Source organism: Idiotropiscis lumnitzeri, chromosome 6, assembly GCF_059441095.1.
Source record: "Idiotropiscis lumnitzeri isolate Australia: NSW breed Sydney's pygmy pipehorse chromosome 6, RoL_Ilum_1.0, whole genome shotgun sequence".
NCBI classification, from domain to species: domain Eukaryota; kingdom Metazoa; phylum Chordata; class Actinopteri; order Syngnathiformes; family Syngnathidae; genus Idiotropiscis; species Idiotropiscis lumnitzeri.
The window spans coordinates 20,887,353-20,905,314 of NC_142396.1; the positions used below are offsets into that span (position 1 = coordinate 20,887,353).

A 17,962-nucleotide genomic window follows, 5' to 3' on the forward strand; every position below is an offset into this window, starting at 1 on the left:
TAGAACAAATAAAAGAAAACATGAGCGGATGCAATGAAAAGCCTCGTCGACACAACATTAATTTGCCGCAGTCATAACCATAACAAATCAAAAAACCAGCACAAGCAACATTAACTGAAATGTCCACAAACAAATCGTGATCCAACAAAAAAGGATATTTTATGTTGAGTCACTTACATGCTCATGCACGCACACCTTGTGGTTGGATGACTTCGGAGAGAATAACTGTTATGATGACTTTTGTCTGTTAGTTATCGCGGGTCCTAAAATAGGCTGCTAAAAACATGCCCAACTAAAATTCAATTATATGAACAGGTGGGTGCTACAACGGCATACTAGAAGCCAACCTGACCTTTTTAACACAGCGCCAGATGGACATTATCGGTAAGATACTATTTGGCTGACAGAATTTTTTGTGTTAGCCTTGGTTGCTCTAGTCTGAGTCACGCACTGCTCCACTGTCGTATGATGTTCCACAGGGTTAAATTCTGGGGTCTTTGTGATTTTCATTGTATCTACTCTCTTTGGGTTCCATCTCAAAGAAACCTGACATACGCTTCCACTGCTATGCGGATGACTTTCACAGGAAAAAAGATGCTTTCTCATTTTTCATTGATGCCACTTTTGCCCTGTCTGGAGGAAAGGAAGACCTGGATAGCACTGAATTTCTTGAATTGCAATGAAAAAAGGCGGCACGGTGCACGCCTGGTTAGCACGATGTCCTCACAGTCTAGAGGTGCAGGCTTCGATTCCGGCTCCAACCTTTCTGTATGGAGTTTGCATGTTCTCCCCGTGCCAGCATGGGTTCCTTCCGGGTACTCCGGTTTCCTCCCACATTTCAAAAACATGCATGGTAGGTTGATTAGATACCCTGAATTGCCCCTATGTGTGTTTGTGAGCGTGGATGGTTGTTTGTCTTAATTGCCCTACGATTGGCTGGCAACCAGCAGTCCAGGGTATAACCCGCTTACTGACTGAAGATAGCCTGGATAGGCTCCAGCATGCTCGCGACCCTTGTGAGGAGAAGCGGCTCAGATAATGGATGGATGGATACAATGAAAAGAAAATTGAAGTTATGCTGTTTGGTCCTAGCGACCCTTGTACTTCCCATCCTGATGACTTGGGCACCTGGACTCCTTCGCTGAAGCCAACAGTCTCAAACTTGGGTCTTAAGCCTGACAGGGATTTTAAATTGGTCCGGAAATCTGGCGCTGTTGTTAAATCCAGCTTTTCTTTTAACCTTGAGCGGCTGGCGAAGGTCTTTTCGCAACAGCGCTTTGAAAAAGTAATTCATGCCTTCATCACATCTCGGCTAGATTACTGTCATGCATTTTGGGGTCAGCCGGTCCTCCATCAAGTGTCTCCAGTAGGTTCAAAATGCTGCTGCTTGTACTCGTAAGAGAGAGCACATAGCGCCTACTCCCTTCACTGACTCCCTGTACATTTTAGAGGCCTCTTTAAGATTGTATTATTTGTTTCAAATCTTTTAACTGTCTTGCCCCACCTTACCTCTCTGAGCTCCTCCCCACTTACACACCTTCCCGGTGCCTCAGGTCTGCGGATCACGTGTTATTAGAAGCCTCGAGGACTACCGAAGGCTCAGAGGGGATTGAGCCTTTTTCGTTGCCGTTCCCTCTCTTTGGAACGACCTTCCGCTAAACGTTAGCCAAGCTCCCTCACTTCCCATTGTTAAAACTCATCTTAAAACTAATTTTCTCTGCTGTTTGACTCAGCATAAGACGTGGCTTTGGTTAAACTGTTTTTGTTCTTTTTTCTATCTTCATTATTAATTTGTTGTATTGTTTATAGTTGTATGACTTATTTTTCCTCCATGTGCAGCACTTTGTATACAGCAGTGATTGTCTTAAATTGCCTTATAAATCACACATAGGCCTTCAGTAAAGTCCGACTTAGTCCATCTTGAATAAATCCCCCTCATAATACCATCATTTATGACACAACAGCTGGACAAATAATATACAGAAAGACACTTACGCACTACTGAGTGTGTGTTGGACGCTCTAGCTTCTCTTGAAAGGTCCATCTTGAAAATGGCCTCTCAAGTGTATGTGCAATTAAATCCACTCTTTTCCTTCCTTTGGGCATTTGCGGCTCAATAAAAACCAATAATATTTTACATTTTCAAACGGTCGCCAATTACGACTTCTGGGTGTGTTGATTCCGCATAGCGCAGCCCCCTCATGAGTGAGTATCCAATCACAAGACACGTTCATCACCTTCAACGTAAGGCCAGCGAGGAGGCTCACTGTAACCAACTCGTGATCTGATTGGCTATCGCGACTGTCTAGCAACGTAAAAGCACCCTTGAGACACAGAACAGACGCCCACACAATTGTATCTGAGGGCCTCTGACAAATAGTGTGTGCTTCTGGTATTATGAAATCTGCCTGGCAATACAAGCAAGCTGAATTCTGATTGGATAAAAACTCTCACCTAAAAATAAAACACTAGGATATAATATGACATCAATGTGAAGAATATGATCGTGATTTCTTGATTATTTTAGGACAGCACAGAAGGCCTTGAAGGCTTTGAGCGCCCACCACTGTTATAAATACAGTTGAGCCGAGTTGAGGAAGAAGCGGAAAAACTGTGTATCTTCATTGTGAACTACCATTATCATTATTGTGCTTGCACTCATGTATTTTGATTGTGTCAATTCATCATACAGCAACAAACATGATAATTTGTGACAGCCAAAAAAAATCTGATTCCATTACTACAGTCACAGCAGAACTGTACAGTTACCAAAGGCTTGTGACTTGGGTTGCCATAACAATAGCCTGTTGAGTGCTTCGTGACGTCAGGGCATGTGTGTGCGTGTGCGTGTGCGTGCGTGTGTGCGCATTGTAGAACCGGTTGACATGGTCTCTATGCAGAAGGTTAAGAGCAAATGCTCAACAGTATATTTAGGAACTTTTGAAAGCCAACATGGTTCAGCAAACTAAGTGAGTTTGCTTTGACTAATTCTGTTCTCAAATTGTACGGATGCGTAAATAGTGGAGTAACTTTTGAAAATATTTAATTTGTGGCATTTTAAATGTCACAAAAAATAGCTTTGCAAAAGGGGGGCGCAGTCTATAACCATTAAATTTAGCTAGATTTACTGTATGTTGTGTGTTTCATCTGTGTTTTGACTTTAGAAGCAGCATTAATGCACTGCACTTTTTCTCGGACTTATTGCACATAAGTTGTGCAATGAACTTTTATATTTTATTTGTTAACGTTTTTTAGCATTATTGTTCGTAAGTTAACCTTTTCAAATGTTATTTTTTTTAGTTTTTAATGAGCAATACTTGTTTAAAAATAATCGCCCCTGAAATATACACCACGTCACAAAAATACCAAAACTAATAAAAACTAAACTAAAACTAAGCATTTTCCCCAAAACTAAAAGCAATAAAAACTAATAAATCTATTCTAAAAACTAATTAAAGCTAACTGAACTACAAATAAAAAGTCAAGTCAATATAAAAACTAAACTAAAATCAAGAATGCCAAACTATAATAACCCTGCTGTGACGGTTCGGGTCGGGGAGGAGGGCGTGGCAGTTCTGTTTGTTTACAGATTCACGATCCACCCAGCCAGGCTCTCCTCCGGAGAAAGTGGGCGTCGGCTCCGGCGCACCTGCAGCTCGTTGCCGGCAATCAGCGCCGGCTTAAGAACCAGCCACGCCAGGAGTCCGACGCCGGATTATCTTGTCACCTCACGTGGTACTGGCTCATGTCTCGTCTTGTTTCCCGTTCGCCTGACTCGCCTTGCTCTCGTGCTTGCTTGACCCCTGCTCTGCCGTCTCCCCCCTCTAGCCGACCTGAACCCGTCTGGTCCCGCTCCGCACGCCAGCGCCTCCGAGATCCTGCCCGGCAAACATCCCGCCAGCGCTCTCCGCTCCGCCGTGCTTCGCGCTACCACGCCAGCCCGACTTCGCCTCCCGACACGTCTCGCTCGACCGCACCCTCGTCCGCGTCACCCGGCACTGGCCCGTCGGCTTCCTTCGACGCTGTCCTGGACGACGCCTGCCTTGTGGTGGACTCTCTCCAGCTCGCATCCCCACTCCAGCCCTCAATAAACCCTGTTTCCCACTCACCTGTCGCTTTCGGGTCCTCCTTCCTTCCCACACGGTTCATAGAACCGCGACAGAATAATCCGGCCAAGTTAATGGACCCCGCGACCACGGACCCCCTGGGCGAAGCGCTTGCCCACCAGGGCAGCGTGCTCGAGCGCCATGATCGAATGCTGCAGGAAGTTCCGGGCTCCCTCCAGGCCATCCAACACCAGCTCTCGCACCTCTCTAACCAGGTGGGTTCACTCGCTCCCCCCTCCAACCTCCCCAGGGACGCGACCCTGGCCCCCCCGGCCGCCGCATTGCATTATGCGGGCGGTCGAGAGCCCCACGTTCCTACTCCCGAACCCTACTCCGGGGACTTGGGCTCGTGTAGCCAATTCTTACTCAGCACTTCCCTGGTTTTCGACCTCCAGCCCCACAGTTACGCTACCGAACGGGCCAGGATCGCCTATACCATCAACTTGCTTCGCGGCCGCGCCGCCAAGTGGGCAACCGCATTGTGGGAGGCGGCGTCTCCTGCGATGTCTACTTACGCGGATTTCAGCCAGGAGTTACGCCGTGTCTTCGACCACCCGGTGCAGGGGCGCGAGGCGTCCCGCCGGCTCCTCTCCCTCCGACAAGGTTCCCGCTCCGCGGCCGATTTCTCGGTGGAATTCCGCATCCTGGCCCACGAGAGCCGTTGGAACGAGCCGGCTCTCCGCGAGGCGTTTCTCAACGGGTTGACCGACGCCCTCAAGGACGAGCTGGCGATCCGAGACGAAACCACGACGCTCGAAGAACTAATCGCCCTGGCCATCAAGGTGGACCATCGGTTGCGGGACCGGCAGGCTGATCGTTTCCGACGCCCCGCCAGAGTCGCCGCCCGGGCAGCCATTCCCCGACCCGAGGTTCGCTCGCCATCGCCGGTTCAGCTATCCACCGGCGCGGAGGAACCGATGCAGGTAGGAAGAACTACTCTGGACCCTCTGGAGCGCCAGCGCCGTCGGTCCCATCAGCTCTGCCTGTATTGCGGCCTCCCCGGCCACGTCTTGATCCACTGTCCCAGTAACCCAAAGAGAGCAGGCTCGTCGCTGAGGGAGAGCCCAACACCGAGCCTGCTGGTCTCCGCTTCTGGCTCTTCTTCCCGGATGTCCATCTCCGCCCGGCTGCTGGGTCCACACACCCCCCGCTCGGTCACCGCGCTGGTCGACTCGGGGGCCGACGGCAGCTTCTTGGACCTGACCCTTGCCCGCCAGCTCGGCATCACCATGGAACCCATTCTGTCTCCCCGAAGGGTGGTCGCGCTGGACGGACATCTCATCGCCCGGGTCTCCCAACAGACCGCTCCCCTGACCCTCATCGTCTCAGGAAATCACCGGGAGTCCATCAGATTTTTTCTGATCCACTCTCCCCAGGTCCCCCTGGTCTTAGGTTTCCCCTGGCTCCAGACCCACAATCCCACCATCGATTGGAGGAGGTGCGTGCTGACAGGATGGAGTGAGTTCTGCCACTCCCACTGCCTGCGTTCAGCGGATCCGCCCCCTTCCTCTACGCTTCCCCCCCCCCCCCTCCCCCTGACGTCTCCTCCGTTCCCCCGGACTACCACGACCTGGCGCAGGTCTTCAACAAGGACCTTGCCCGTACCCTCCCCCCCCATCGTCCGTACGACTGCGCCATCGACCTCCTCCCGGGGGCCCCCCTGCCCAACACCCGGCTATACAACATCTCCAGGCCAGAGAAGGAGGCCATGGAGACGTACATCCGGGAGTCGCTTGCGACCGGTCTCATCCGCCCCTCGTCTTCTCCTCTGGGCGCGGGCTTCTTTTTCGTAAAAAAGGACGCCTCGCTCCGCCCCTGCATTGACTTCAAACCATTAAACCAAATAACGGTCAAGAACAAGTCTTCGCTCCCCCTCATCGACCCGTCGTTCGAACCTCTATGCGAGGCCCAGATTTTCTCAAAGTTGGACTTACGAAATGCGTACCATCTGGTCCGCATCAGGGAGGGGGACGAGTGGAAGACGGCATTCAACACACCATTGGGGCACTTCGAGTATCTGGTGATGCCTTTCGGACTTACCAACGCCCCCGCCGTCTTCCAGACCCTCATGACAGACGTTTTCCGCGACATGCTCAACCGGTTCGTATTCATATATCTCGACGACATCCTCATATTCTCCCGCTCTCTCGCAGATCACCGCCGGCATGTCCGACTGGTCCTCCAGCGCCTCCTGGAGAACCGCCTCTACGTGAAGCCCGAGAAATGCGAGTTCCACGTCCCTTCGGTGCCCTTCCTTGGCTATATCATCGCCAGGGGGCAACTTCGCCCCGACCCGGCCAAGATCCAGGCCGTGGCGGAGTGGCCCCAGCCCACCACCCGGAAGGAGCTGCAACGTTTTCTCGGATTCGCAAATTTCTACCGCCGTTTCATCCGGGACTACAGTAAGGTCGCCAGTCCACTCACTGCGCTTACGTCCACAGCCACCACATTCCAGTGGACCCCGGCGGCCGCCCAGGCCTTCACCCACCTGAAGAAGGCCTTCACCAGCGCCCCCGTACTCCGGCACCCAGACCCCGCTCTCCAGTTCATCGTGGAGGTGGACGCCTCCGACACCGGGGCGGGGGCCGTCCTCTCCCAGCGGGATCCCGGTACCCAGGTAGTCCATCCGTGTGCCTTCTTTTCCAGGCGCCTATCCCCCGCCGAGCGAAACTACGACGTGGGCAATCGAGAACTCCTCGCGGTGGTATGGGCTCTCCAGGAGTGGCGGCACTGGCTCGAGGGCACCTCGACCCCCTTTTTGGTCTGGACCGACCACAAAAACCTGGCATACCTGCAGTCCGCCAAGAGACTCAACCCCCGCCAGGCACGCTGGAACTTGTTCTTGAGCCGTTTTAATTTTACCCTCTCCTTCCGCCCCGGCTCGAACAATGGGAAGGCGGACGCCCTCTCACGTCAGTTCTCGCCCCCTGCCAGCCCTGACGCTCCGGAGCCCATTCTTCCCTCGGCCTGTCTACTGGGGGCGGCCACCTGGGACATCGAGCAGGTCGTCCGCAACGCTCAGGAGCAGCAACCGGACCCGCGCCCAGTCCCTTCCGACCGCTTGTTCGTTCCCGACACCGTGCGGTCACAGGTACTGCAATGGGGGCACTCATCCACACTCACCTGCCACCCGGGGGTGGCACGCACTCTCCGCTTCCTCCAGCAGCGTTTCTGGTGGCCCCGGATGGCTAAGGATACCCGGGAATTCGTGCGAGCCTGCTCCGTCTGCGCCCGCGGAAAGGCCTCCCACGCGGTCCCCGCCGGCCTCCTCCAGCCCCTGCCGATTCCAAGCCGTCCATGGTCGCACATCGCCCTGGACTTTGTTACCGGTCTCCCTCCGTCCAACGGACACACAGTCATCCTCACCCTGGTCGACAGGTTTTCCAAGAGCGTCCACTACGTCCCCCTGCCCAAGCTGCCCACCGCGCTTGAGACCGCCAAACTCATCACCCAGCACGTTTTCCGACCCCACGGCATCCCGGAGGACATCGTGTCCGACCGGGGCCCCCAGTTCGCGTCACAAGTTTGGCAGGAATTCTGCAAGGCAGTCGGGGCCACCGCCAGTCTCTCCTCGGGCTATCACCCCCAATCCAACGGCCAGACGGAGCGGGCCAACCAGGACCTGGAAGCCGCCCTCCGATGCGTGGTGGCCCGCAACCCGGACTCCTGGAGCGACGCACTACCCTGGGTCGACTACGCCCATAACTCCCTCTCCACCACGGCCACAGGTATGTCTCCCTTCATGGTCTGTTTCGGTTACCAACCACCTCTCTTCAAGGACCAGGAGCATACCGTGGCCATTCCTTCCGTGGAGGAGCACCTCCGCCGGATCCGGGGGGTGTGGGCCGAAGCGAGGGCCGCCCTCATCCGAACAGCCCAGAGGACCAAGCGACTGGCGGATCGCCGTCGGTCCCCAGCCCCGGACTACGTGCCTGGCCAAATGGTGTGGCTCTCCTCACGCGATCTTCCACTACAAGTCGAGTCTCGTAAGCTGGCTCCTCGCTTTATCGGTCCCTTTCCCGTCGAAAGAATCATCAACCCATGCTCTGTTCGACTCAAGCTTCCCGACTCCCTGAAGATTCACCCCACATTCCATGTCTCCCTCCTCAAACCGGTATCCTCCAGCCCTCTGAGCCCTCCGGCGGCACCCCCCCCACCCCCCATGATAATAGACGACCACCCGGCTTACACGGTGGCAAAAGTCCTGGACGTTCGGCGCCGGGGCCGGGGCTACCAGTACCTGGTGGACTGGGAGGGTTACGGTCCGGAGGAGCGCTCCTGGATCTCCCGAAAAATGTTTTTGACCGACGCCCCCATCAGGGAGTTTTACGCACTTCACCCGGACAAGCCGGGTAGGACGCCAGGAGGCGTCCGTTAGGGGGGGGGTACTGTGACGGTTCGGGTCGGGGAGGAGGGCGTGGCAGTTCTGTTTGTTTACAGATTCACGATCCACCCAGCCAGGCTCTCCTCCGGAGAAAGTGGGCGTCGGCTCCGGCGCACCTGCAGCTCGTTGCCGGCAATCAGCGCCGGCTTAAGAACCAGCCACGCCAGGAGTCCGACGCCGGATTATCTTGTCACCTCACGTGGTACTGGCTCATGTCTCGTCTTGTTTCCCGTTCGCCTGACTCGCCTTGCTCTCGTGCTTGCTTGACCCCTGCTCTGCCGTCTCCCCCCTCTAGCCGACCTGAACCCGTCTGGTCCCGCTCCGCACGCCAGCGCCTCCGAGATCCTGCCCGGCAAACATCCCGCCAGCGCTCTCCGCTCCGCCGTGCTTCGCGCTACCACGCCAGCCCGACTTCGCCTCCCGACACGTCTCGCTCGACCGCACCCTCGTCCGCGTCACCCGGCACTGGCCCGTCGGCTTCCTTCGACGCTGTCCTGGACGACGCCTGCCTTGTGGTGGACTCTCTCCAGCTCGCATCCCCACTCCAGCCCTCAATAAACCCTGTTTCCCACTCACCTGTCGCTTTCGGGTCCTCCTTCCTTCCCACACGGTTCATAGAACCGCGACACCTGCTTGGGACATGCAACTTATGAATGCGTTTACTGAACCTGTGTCTGTGTGCCATTGTCCTTGTCCTGTCCATGACCTCAAGTTTCTTGTTTTGAGAATGTCTGGATGCAATTCAGGCCTGGTGCAGCTATGTGATTTGCTTAGTTTATGTTGTTGTTTTGTTATTTTCTTCTATAAATCTTGTGTTTAGTAAAGAAGTCCACGCAGCAGACACATTGACACATTTGACCCAAAAGTGGAAGAAGTGCTTTTGTACACCTTTTGTGGTGCAGAATTAACTAGGCGTGTGGTAGAAGTTTATTTTATTTTTTTTATCCTTGACTGGCATAATGGAATTAATCAAACAACATTTAAACACTGAAATTGCATGGTGTCTTAAACATTTCAAGTTTTTAACCTATATCGGAAGTAACTATGTGCTTTACTGTTTTTCAGTCGTTGTGTGGAAAGCTGAAAATTGCTGAATGATACATTGTATACTTACACATACAAATGTATCACATGTAATACATACATGCGTAAACATACAATAAAATACAAAACTGAATGATCTGATTGAGCCCTTGTTGCTGGACTAAAGGAAAAAAATGCAGCGGTAAAACAACCACTATAGCAATCATTTTCAATTGCAAAGCAGTCATTAATTGTTATTTATTCCTCTCTCTCTCTCTCTCTGTCTCTCTCTGTTGCTCTCTCTCACTCTCTCTCTCTTAATTGTAGGTCCTGAGAAAATGGTGATGTTAAATGGCTTCCTCCTGAGGTCACTGGAGATCTTGCAAGAATAGCTCCATCGTCAAGCAAAGCAATACAGCCATGGCCACCTCCTATTACCAGAATAGACTAACTTCTGCGTATAAATGCTGAAGACTACATATAATCGCAAAAATCATGTAGTGCAGCTTTTACCAAATGAAAAGGTATTTTCAAATTTTTTGTTTTGTTTTAATGTCTTAGATCTATGTTTGAGTTAGTCATTGATCAGAGTTTGTGAGAATAAAGTGAAAAAAGTTATTAATAAGAGAGAGCGAAATGGTCCTCCACATCACCCCTTACTCCAGTTCCTGTCTTCACTTCCTGGACGGCTTGTCATGGAGCCTGGTGTTCCCCTGTTACTGGCTCCTGGATCAGCTCCTGGCCTCCTGCCTGGCTACATCACTCGAGAAGCGCCAGCGCTCTCAGGATCCATGCTCCATCCTCACCTTGTGTCTCCTTTTAATGGCACCTCTTTACTTGCTCTTGCTCCTCGCCTCTCTGCCTTTTGCCCTGCTGGGCTTTGTCATCTGGGCTCCTCTGCAGGCCATCCGCCAACCCTACCTGTACACCTACCAAAGGTGAGTGGTGTTTTTTTTGTTGTTGTTTTGTTTTGTTTTTTTTGTATTCACAAGCGGTTTTAGTCAGTAGATGCAAAATGTGCATCTCTGTTTCTATTTCTATATCTGTATCAAGAACATCTTTTGTAACTGCTTAGAGAAAAGCATCCACAACCACAACACTGACCCATTACAAATTGAACTTTATCCTGTTGGTCAAATCCACTGCGTTCCTCTCAGCGTGTTATGATTCCAAAAATGTTTATGTTATCACTGTAACATTGTTAGTTTACTCTTCAGAGTTCCAATGCAACTGTCTTATATAATCATCAAAACTTGAACTGCATGCAACAGCAACATTATTCTATTTTTATATTAATATTTGTAAAGTAAGATTATGACCGACTGGTTAGCACGATGGCCTCACAGAGCAGAGGTGTAGTGTTTGATTTCGGCTCCGGCATTCCTGCGTGGAGTTTGGATGTTCTCCCCGTGCCTGCGTGGGTTTCCTCCGGATGCGCATGTTTGCTCCCAAATTTAAAAAAAATGGTAGGTTAATTGGACACTGCAAAATGTCCCTATGTGTGATTATGAGTATGAACGGTTGTTTGGCTATGTTTGCCCTGCAATTGGCTGGCAACCAGTCCAAGGTGTACCCCGCCTTCTGCCCCAAGATAGCTGCGATAGGCTCCGAGACGAGAAGCGGCTCTGATAATGGATGGATGTAAAATGAGTTAATTATCCAAAGTTGTTCACATTTGGATTATTGAAACACAGTAACAGCCATAGGATCATTTTCACAGTTTTGTGACTGTGCCAGTGTGCTCTGCAGTCAACGTAAGCAAAAAGTCTTTCAAATCTGTAATTATTCAAAAAGAAAAATATTGTTTTTCAACTGTGTTAGTATTGAATGGGGGACAATACAGAAAATCACATTTTAATAAAATGTCAAAATTCAACCAAGAACATAACTTTGATAACATTTATTTGGTACAGTGTTTGTGGGATACTGAAAACATCATACGATCAAATCTCTGGTTTGTTGATTTCAACTAGTTTTCTCTGTCTTGTTCAGACTAGAAAAGCGCCAAGCTGAGCAAGGTGACGCTGCGTCAGGGTTTGTTGGGGTCAGGGACTGGAGACCCCAGGGGAAGAGCTTCTGTTTCTGCAGTGCCAATGTTTGCCTGCTGCCCGACTCCCTGGCCAGGTTCAACAACCTTTCAGACACCCAGAGGAGAGCACGGGAAGTGGGTAAGAGGATCCGAAATGGTGCCTGTCGGCCTCAGATTAAAATCTACATTGACTCACCAACCAACACTTCCATCAGGTATGTAGATCATCTCCTGATACAGAAAAGTAAGTTAAGTGTCTAAGATACACTGATGAATGTCATTCTTTCACTTTGTATTTCTCAACCATTAGTGCGGCCTCCTTCAGCAGTCTAGCCACGGGTTTTCGGCGTACCTCTTCCTTGGACCATCGGCCAGATCAGACACACATTGTGAATGACCCAGCAGACACTGAAAATGAGCCACTCTCTGAGTGTCCCATTCATCATGCAGGCGCTACGGACTGCCCAGTTCATCCATCTGAATGCCCCCTTCACTCAGATGCAAGAAACACAACAGTGGACTGCCCCCTTCACTTTGTGGAGACTAACAACAGCTCAGACTGCCCTCTACACACTCTGCCAGAGGCTCCAGAATGTCCAATGCACTCTACAGGGGTGCACAGTGGCTTCAGCCATCATGACTGCCCAATGCATGGAAAGGAGACACAGGCCAATCATGACTGCCCCATGCATGCAAAGGAAACTCAAGCTAGTCATGAATGCCCCATGCATGCAAAGGAGATACAGGCTAATCATGAATGCCCCATGCATGGAAAGGAAACACAGGCCAGTCATGACTGCCCCATGCATGCAAAGGAGATACAGGCTAATCATGAATGCCGCATGCATGGAAAGGAAACACCGGCTCAAACCTCACCAGAGTGTCCACTTCACACCTCAAGTGTTCAAATAAGCATCAGTGCCCCAGAGCCAGACCCCCACCAGGAGGAGGCTGAGACAGCGAAACATCCGTCAGGGGAGCTGGCAGGAGGAGAAGTGGGCAGCATGACCGCCTCAAGAGAATCTCTTACTCGGTACCATGGAAGCGATGGTTGCGGAGTGATGTCCTCCAACAACACCCTCTCACATGTGCCTCGCACCTCCATATTTAAACGCCCGGGTAGAAAGCGCCGCCACGGAGATGAGGCTTTCGACCATGACATTTCTGCTTTTTTCCCTGCCAACTTGGATTTCCTTGCCCTACAGGAAGTGTTTGATCATAGTTCAACAACACGACTGCGGCAGCAGTTACATCGCTACTTTCCTTATGTGCTGAGTGATGTTGGGCGCTACGGTTGGAAGGGCTGCTGTTCCAGGTTCAAATTCCTAAACAGTGGCCTGTTGCTGGCTAGTCGCTATCCAATCCTGGATGCACGCTATGAGTGCTACCCCAATGGAAGAGGAGAGGATGCACTGGCAGCCAAAGGAGCACTCTTTGCCAAGGTCAGAGGTTTATGCTCTTTTACATTTTCTTTTACCTCCGCATGAGTGTTATTTTTGTGTTTGTTCATATTAACTTGGATAAATTGTTAAATATCGGTTGTATAAATGTTGGACCCGGACAAGGACCATCTTTTCGGTGATGTATCAGATGTTTTAAAGAGAGAAGAAGAAAAAAAATCAATTATTAATTATATAATTAGTTATCTCGGCCAATGCAAAGTAATAATGTTCATCAACCTCATTCGGGTTGCATGAGAGCTCAAACTCGTATCCCAGCTATTTTGCGGTGAGAGGTGGGCCACACCCAAGACTAAGCAAAGCATGTGTTACAAAGCTTAGGCATAAAAAATTGAATACGGTGATTGCTCTAATCGCCTTAATTTGAATGAACAGGGGTGTCCAAATGTTTGCCCCATGAGGAAACAAAAGTGAAATCAAAGAACCACTTTGATTAGCGGTTTGTCAGAGTTACTCATCAGTGTGTAGCCACTTGGCATTTTCACTCAGCACCATTTCATTGTTGTGTAAGGGGGGGTCATGCGCAATCAAGTTCCGCATAAAGATAAAAGAGAAGCAAAGCAAAATAGTTGAGAATTTGAATATAGTCACATCACAGCAGGCTATAAAAATATAAATGTAATGATAGTAGGAGTGGCGATATCATTGCTGTAATTCACCCTCATTTCACAATTTGGCATGTCTAGTTCTGTCACTACAAAAGCAAATAAAAAACATAATCAAGGAATGCTTCATTATGCGAAAAAATCTCAACTTGATGCAACCGTTAATAAAGTTCCACTGATTTAGTCCATGTCAGTTTGATTGATATACGGCCTTCCTGCACCCAGACAATAACATGGGAATCATCTCAGTTTTTTTTTTTATTTGATGATAAAACAAAAATGTGTTGTGGGTTGACTCCTTTGCTCTGACCACGAAGCAATGTCAGACTTAGCAACGCCACTCAGTATCAAAAGTAAGGACTTGAAACATGTCTGAATTACAGTATGATCCAAGGCTGGCTTTATAGTTTGACACATTTTATTAAATTACGTTTGTTTGCCTATGTAGACAACCTGAAACCTCTCCATCCTTTTATTCAGAGAAATTAAATCATGTTTTGCTTTGCTTCGCTCAGTAGCAATGCAGGATGTTTCTACTTCACCACTGCACTTAGTGCGAGAGTGCATCAGTGGTTTCAGCATTAAGAAAGAGTAGATTTGACATGACATGAAGTGCAGTAGTCTTAATGAGTTGAAAAGCCACTTCTAAAGTTGTGTTGCATAAGCTCAGGGAGCCCTGCCTTTATGGCACGACTAACAGAGCACGAATGATCTAGATGAGAGAATTTCGACTACACTTTTCCTCATTTGGAAACAAATTTGTGTATTTAAATAAAATACACACTAAACGTGACAGTCAAGTAACACCACTGAACATCAATAATGACACGGGTATGGCGTTAGATTTATAACCCACAATTATGTAAGTGTAATGTCAACTACAGCGCCCGAAAGCATATTTTGTACGTTCGGAAATGTGTTTTGTGTGTACAATATCCGCCACGCTTAGGCACAAAATAGGTTTTACGCTTATGGCTTCTCTCTCCTCTACGCGTACAAAATATAGATTTCCGCTTACAATGCAGGCGTGATAACTGTGCCACAATTCTTAACCAATCAGGAGTCAGACACTAGGGCTGATTCTGATTGGCTGTTTACTGTTTACTATTTGACATTACGCTTACGAAATTGTGGCATAAATCTAACGCCATACACCGCTGCTGTGTGTGTGTGTTCATTTATTGTGTATGCATGTATGCTCAAACATGTTATGTGGTTTCTGTGTGCGATCATCAATAAGAGGAGATTATCATGAATGATTACTAAGAAATAAGTAGAATATACATTATAAATATAATGCAAATATAGAATTAATAACAGTATGACTGTTTTGGAAAGATTCGGTTACAGTGTGGTTGGTAACAACAAATGAAAAGCAAGAATGTGAGTCTATGGCAACACGATTTTGTACCTCAGCTTCCTGAGCCGTCGACATTACTGTAGGTTGTCCCGCTTTAGGCCAACTACAGCGGGAAAAATGTTTCTCAAAGTGGAGAGTGAATTCTCAAAAATTGCCATGGAGGCGCGAGAAGTTTGAAAGCAGTCAGCTCATTTGGCATTTGCGTCACAAGCGTGTGCTACTTTGACACAATGTGAGGTCAACTTATTGCAAATGATTAACACTACCCTTTAAAAATTGTGGGTTGTTTTTTTTAATTATTTTTTAGAATCTTTGTATCTTTATATTGTCTCCAGTAAAAAAAATTGCACTGCCTGAATAACATTCAGTTAAGCACAAAAAGGCTACTCTGCAGGTGGCCTGTGCAAGAGGGCAGAGTGAATGCCATCCCTTGATGCCAACACTGCCACCTTACTGAGCCTGATGTCATCATTCTTGATGTGCACCTTCAAAGAAGAGTGTGCTGGCCACCACATACAGGACAGCCTACTTGCCGATGCTCTCAAGAGGTCGGTCGGCTCTCTCCCTTCCCAAAGGGGGCATTTGCATTGGGCAACCAGTTCAGTTTGTTTTTGATGTCTACGCCTAAGTGCTTGTGTGATTCCGCCCTCACCATTTCCTCGGCCTGACTGATGACTGCAGTAGATATGTGGTAGCTAATCTAGATATTATATTAGTGCTATCAAGTGATTACATTTTTAAACTGATTCAGCACAAAATAATTCCACGATTAATTGTGATTAATCACATTTTTCAACTACTATTTTTTGTGAAGCTTTTAACTGATATTTACTTGACTAATATCTCGCAATTAATGCAAAATCACCAAATATGAAGTATATTTAATTCACAGATTGTTCTAATATCTTTCTTTGATTCTTGAATACAATCTAAAGTGAAACATCTTTACAGGCAATTTTCTTAGAAACCTTTCTCAAAACTGCCCATTAGCACCAAACTCCGACAGTGTTGGTTTGCAAGGCCCAATGGTAACTTGAGCACAGCGTTTTGTTCTGAGTTGACACGCTAAAGATGTACAGCTAATATCTTTGCAAAGTATACAAATTATGTTTGAAGTAAATCAAACTGAGTGACTGAGTTAAAGAAAATTAAATCAATCTCCACAACTAATGCACAACTAAGGATCTGACTTTGAAAAAGCATGCATCTTTTACCCCAACATATTTAAACTACAGTCATTTATAAAAAATGATTACGTCTTAAACCATGAATTTGCCAATGAGCTGAATGGGGTGCGTCAGTAACTTTTGCTGGTTCTTTGTTCATAATTCGCTAGTGACCGGGACACCCATCTGTCATCGTCAGTCCATCACACACTCAATGTTATTTTAAAAGTGCTTCCATCATTGCTTAATTACAGTTTGTTGACTTGGGCTGCAAGATTGTTTGTGTATAATGTATGCATATGATGTGAAATATTTCTTAATAAATCATATCCATATTTTCACTTTGATTGCGGAATAACACTGCAGTAAATAGTGTCACATGACCATTCCCATTGTTCACTTAACCTCAAACCATGTTCTCTTTGTATTAAAGATAATTGCTGCTTATTGAACTTCTTATTTTGATTATTTATTCTAAATGGGAAAAAAAACGGTAGTCAGTCTATCTCGCTATAGTACCTGTTTTGTAAGGCTTTTATTTCAGTTCAAATGTCATCGACCACTGTTGTTTGTGTGTAAATGAATTTCACTATGTTGATAATTTCATTTATAGTTGACAATCTTTCATCTATGTGTGCCCTGCGATTGTCTGGCAACCAGTTCAGGGTGTCCCCCGCCTACTATCCGAAGACAGCTGGGATAGGCTCCAGCACCCCCCGCAACCCTAGTGAAGAGAAGCGGTACAGATAATGGATGGATGGAAGTTCACAGTCTGGGATCATTTATTTACTAGACAAAATAATAGTTCCCATATATATATTAAAAAATACATCTTATTGATACAAATATTGATGAACGTTAGTGATGTCCCACCATGGACTCGAAACATTTAACATTATGGCACACACGATATAATTAAATATCTTCATTACAAATCAAATCTTGCATGTTCCTTTTAAAGTGGCAGAATTATGAAATAAATGAATCCTGATTAAAAATAAATAAATTAAACAAAACTTAAACTTGGGTAACTCCTTACTCTACAAAGACTGTAGTTTTGTGAAGAAACATTATTTTCACACGCAAGTAACTAGTAATATGTAATATATTACAGACATCAACCTAGTGTAGTTTTGGAACCTCCCCAACACTACACTAGGGGTATCAAACATAGAAGCAAACAAATATCTATAATATAAATCGTGACGTCTTTTTTTTTTTTTTTTTTTACTTCGGTCCGGGACTGGGACGGGAATTTATTTTTTTTTTTCCTGTGGGAGTGGGATGGGATGCGAGTGACAATCCACTCCTGTATCACCCTCTACCCAGCATGCAACCGAAGGACCTTGGAGCTGATGTTGTCCAGCTGATCCGGGGAGCGTTGGACAAGGGGTCAAAGAGGGATGCAGGGAGAGGTCTAATGTTGTGTTGGTGTCCAAACTGAGAGTTGAGGCCTCGTATAGTGTCAGACTGTGAGTTGGAAGAAATCCAGTTCCTGTAGAGCTGGCTCTCCATCTTCATGGTGGTTGTGCCAGTGAGCACGAGTCTGCGTTTGTGAGTGTGAACATCTATTTCCTTGTGTCCAGACAGATCCTTCCATCTACTACTCCTAATGAAGACAACTCTCACACAGCTCATATGCTGACTGTCTCATCCTTTTAGGCCTGCCGACTGCTCACTGCAGTTTAAAAGCTGGCTTCTCGTATTTGAGGTCACTGTAGGTGCCCTAACAAGCTGGAAATCATCCAGCTGGCATCTGGATTGAGTATGTCTTAACACATACTTCAAAGCATATTGTATTGCTTAACAAAAAAAATACTCAGAATACT

General features: G+C 47.8%; 1 protein-coding gene across 1 annotated transcript in view; it reads left to right on the forward strand.

Annotated features, from left to right (window-relative positions):
* Positions 1 to 17,962, forward strand: part of smpd3 (sphingomyelin phosphodiesterase 3) — a 57,157-nt gene that overhangs the window by 18,202 nt on the left and 20,993 nt on the right. The window contains exons 2-4 of the mRNA XM_088299129.1: positions 9,841 to 10,451; positions 11,506 to 11,757; positions 11,853 to 12,984. Of these exons, the coding sequence (XP_088155255.1) occupies positions 10,150 to 10,451; positions 11,506 to 11,757; positions 11,853 to 12,984 (1,686 nt within the window). The 5' untranslated portion in view covers positions 9,841 to 10,149. The remainder of the gene's footprint in view (positions 1 to 9,840; positions 10,452 to 11,505; positions 11,758 to 11,852; positions 12,985 to 17,962) is intronic.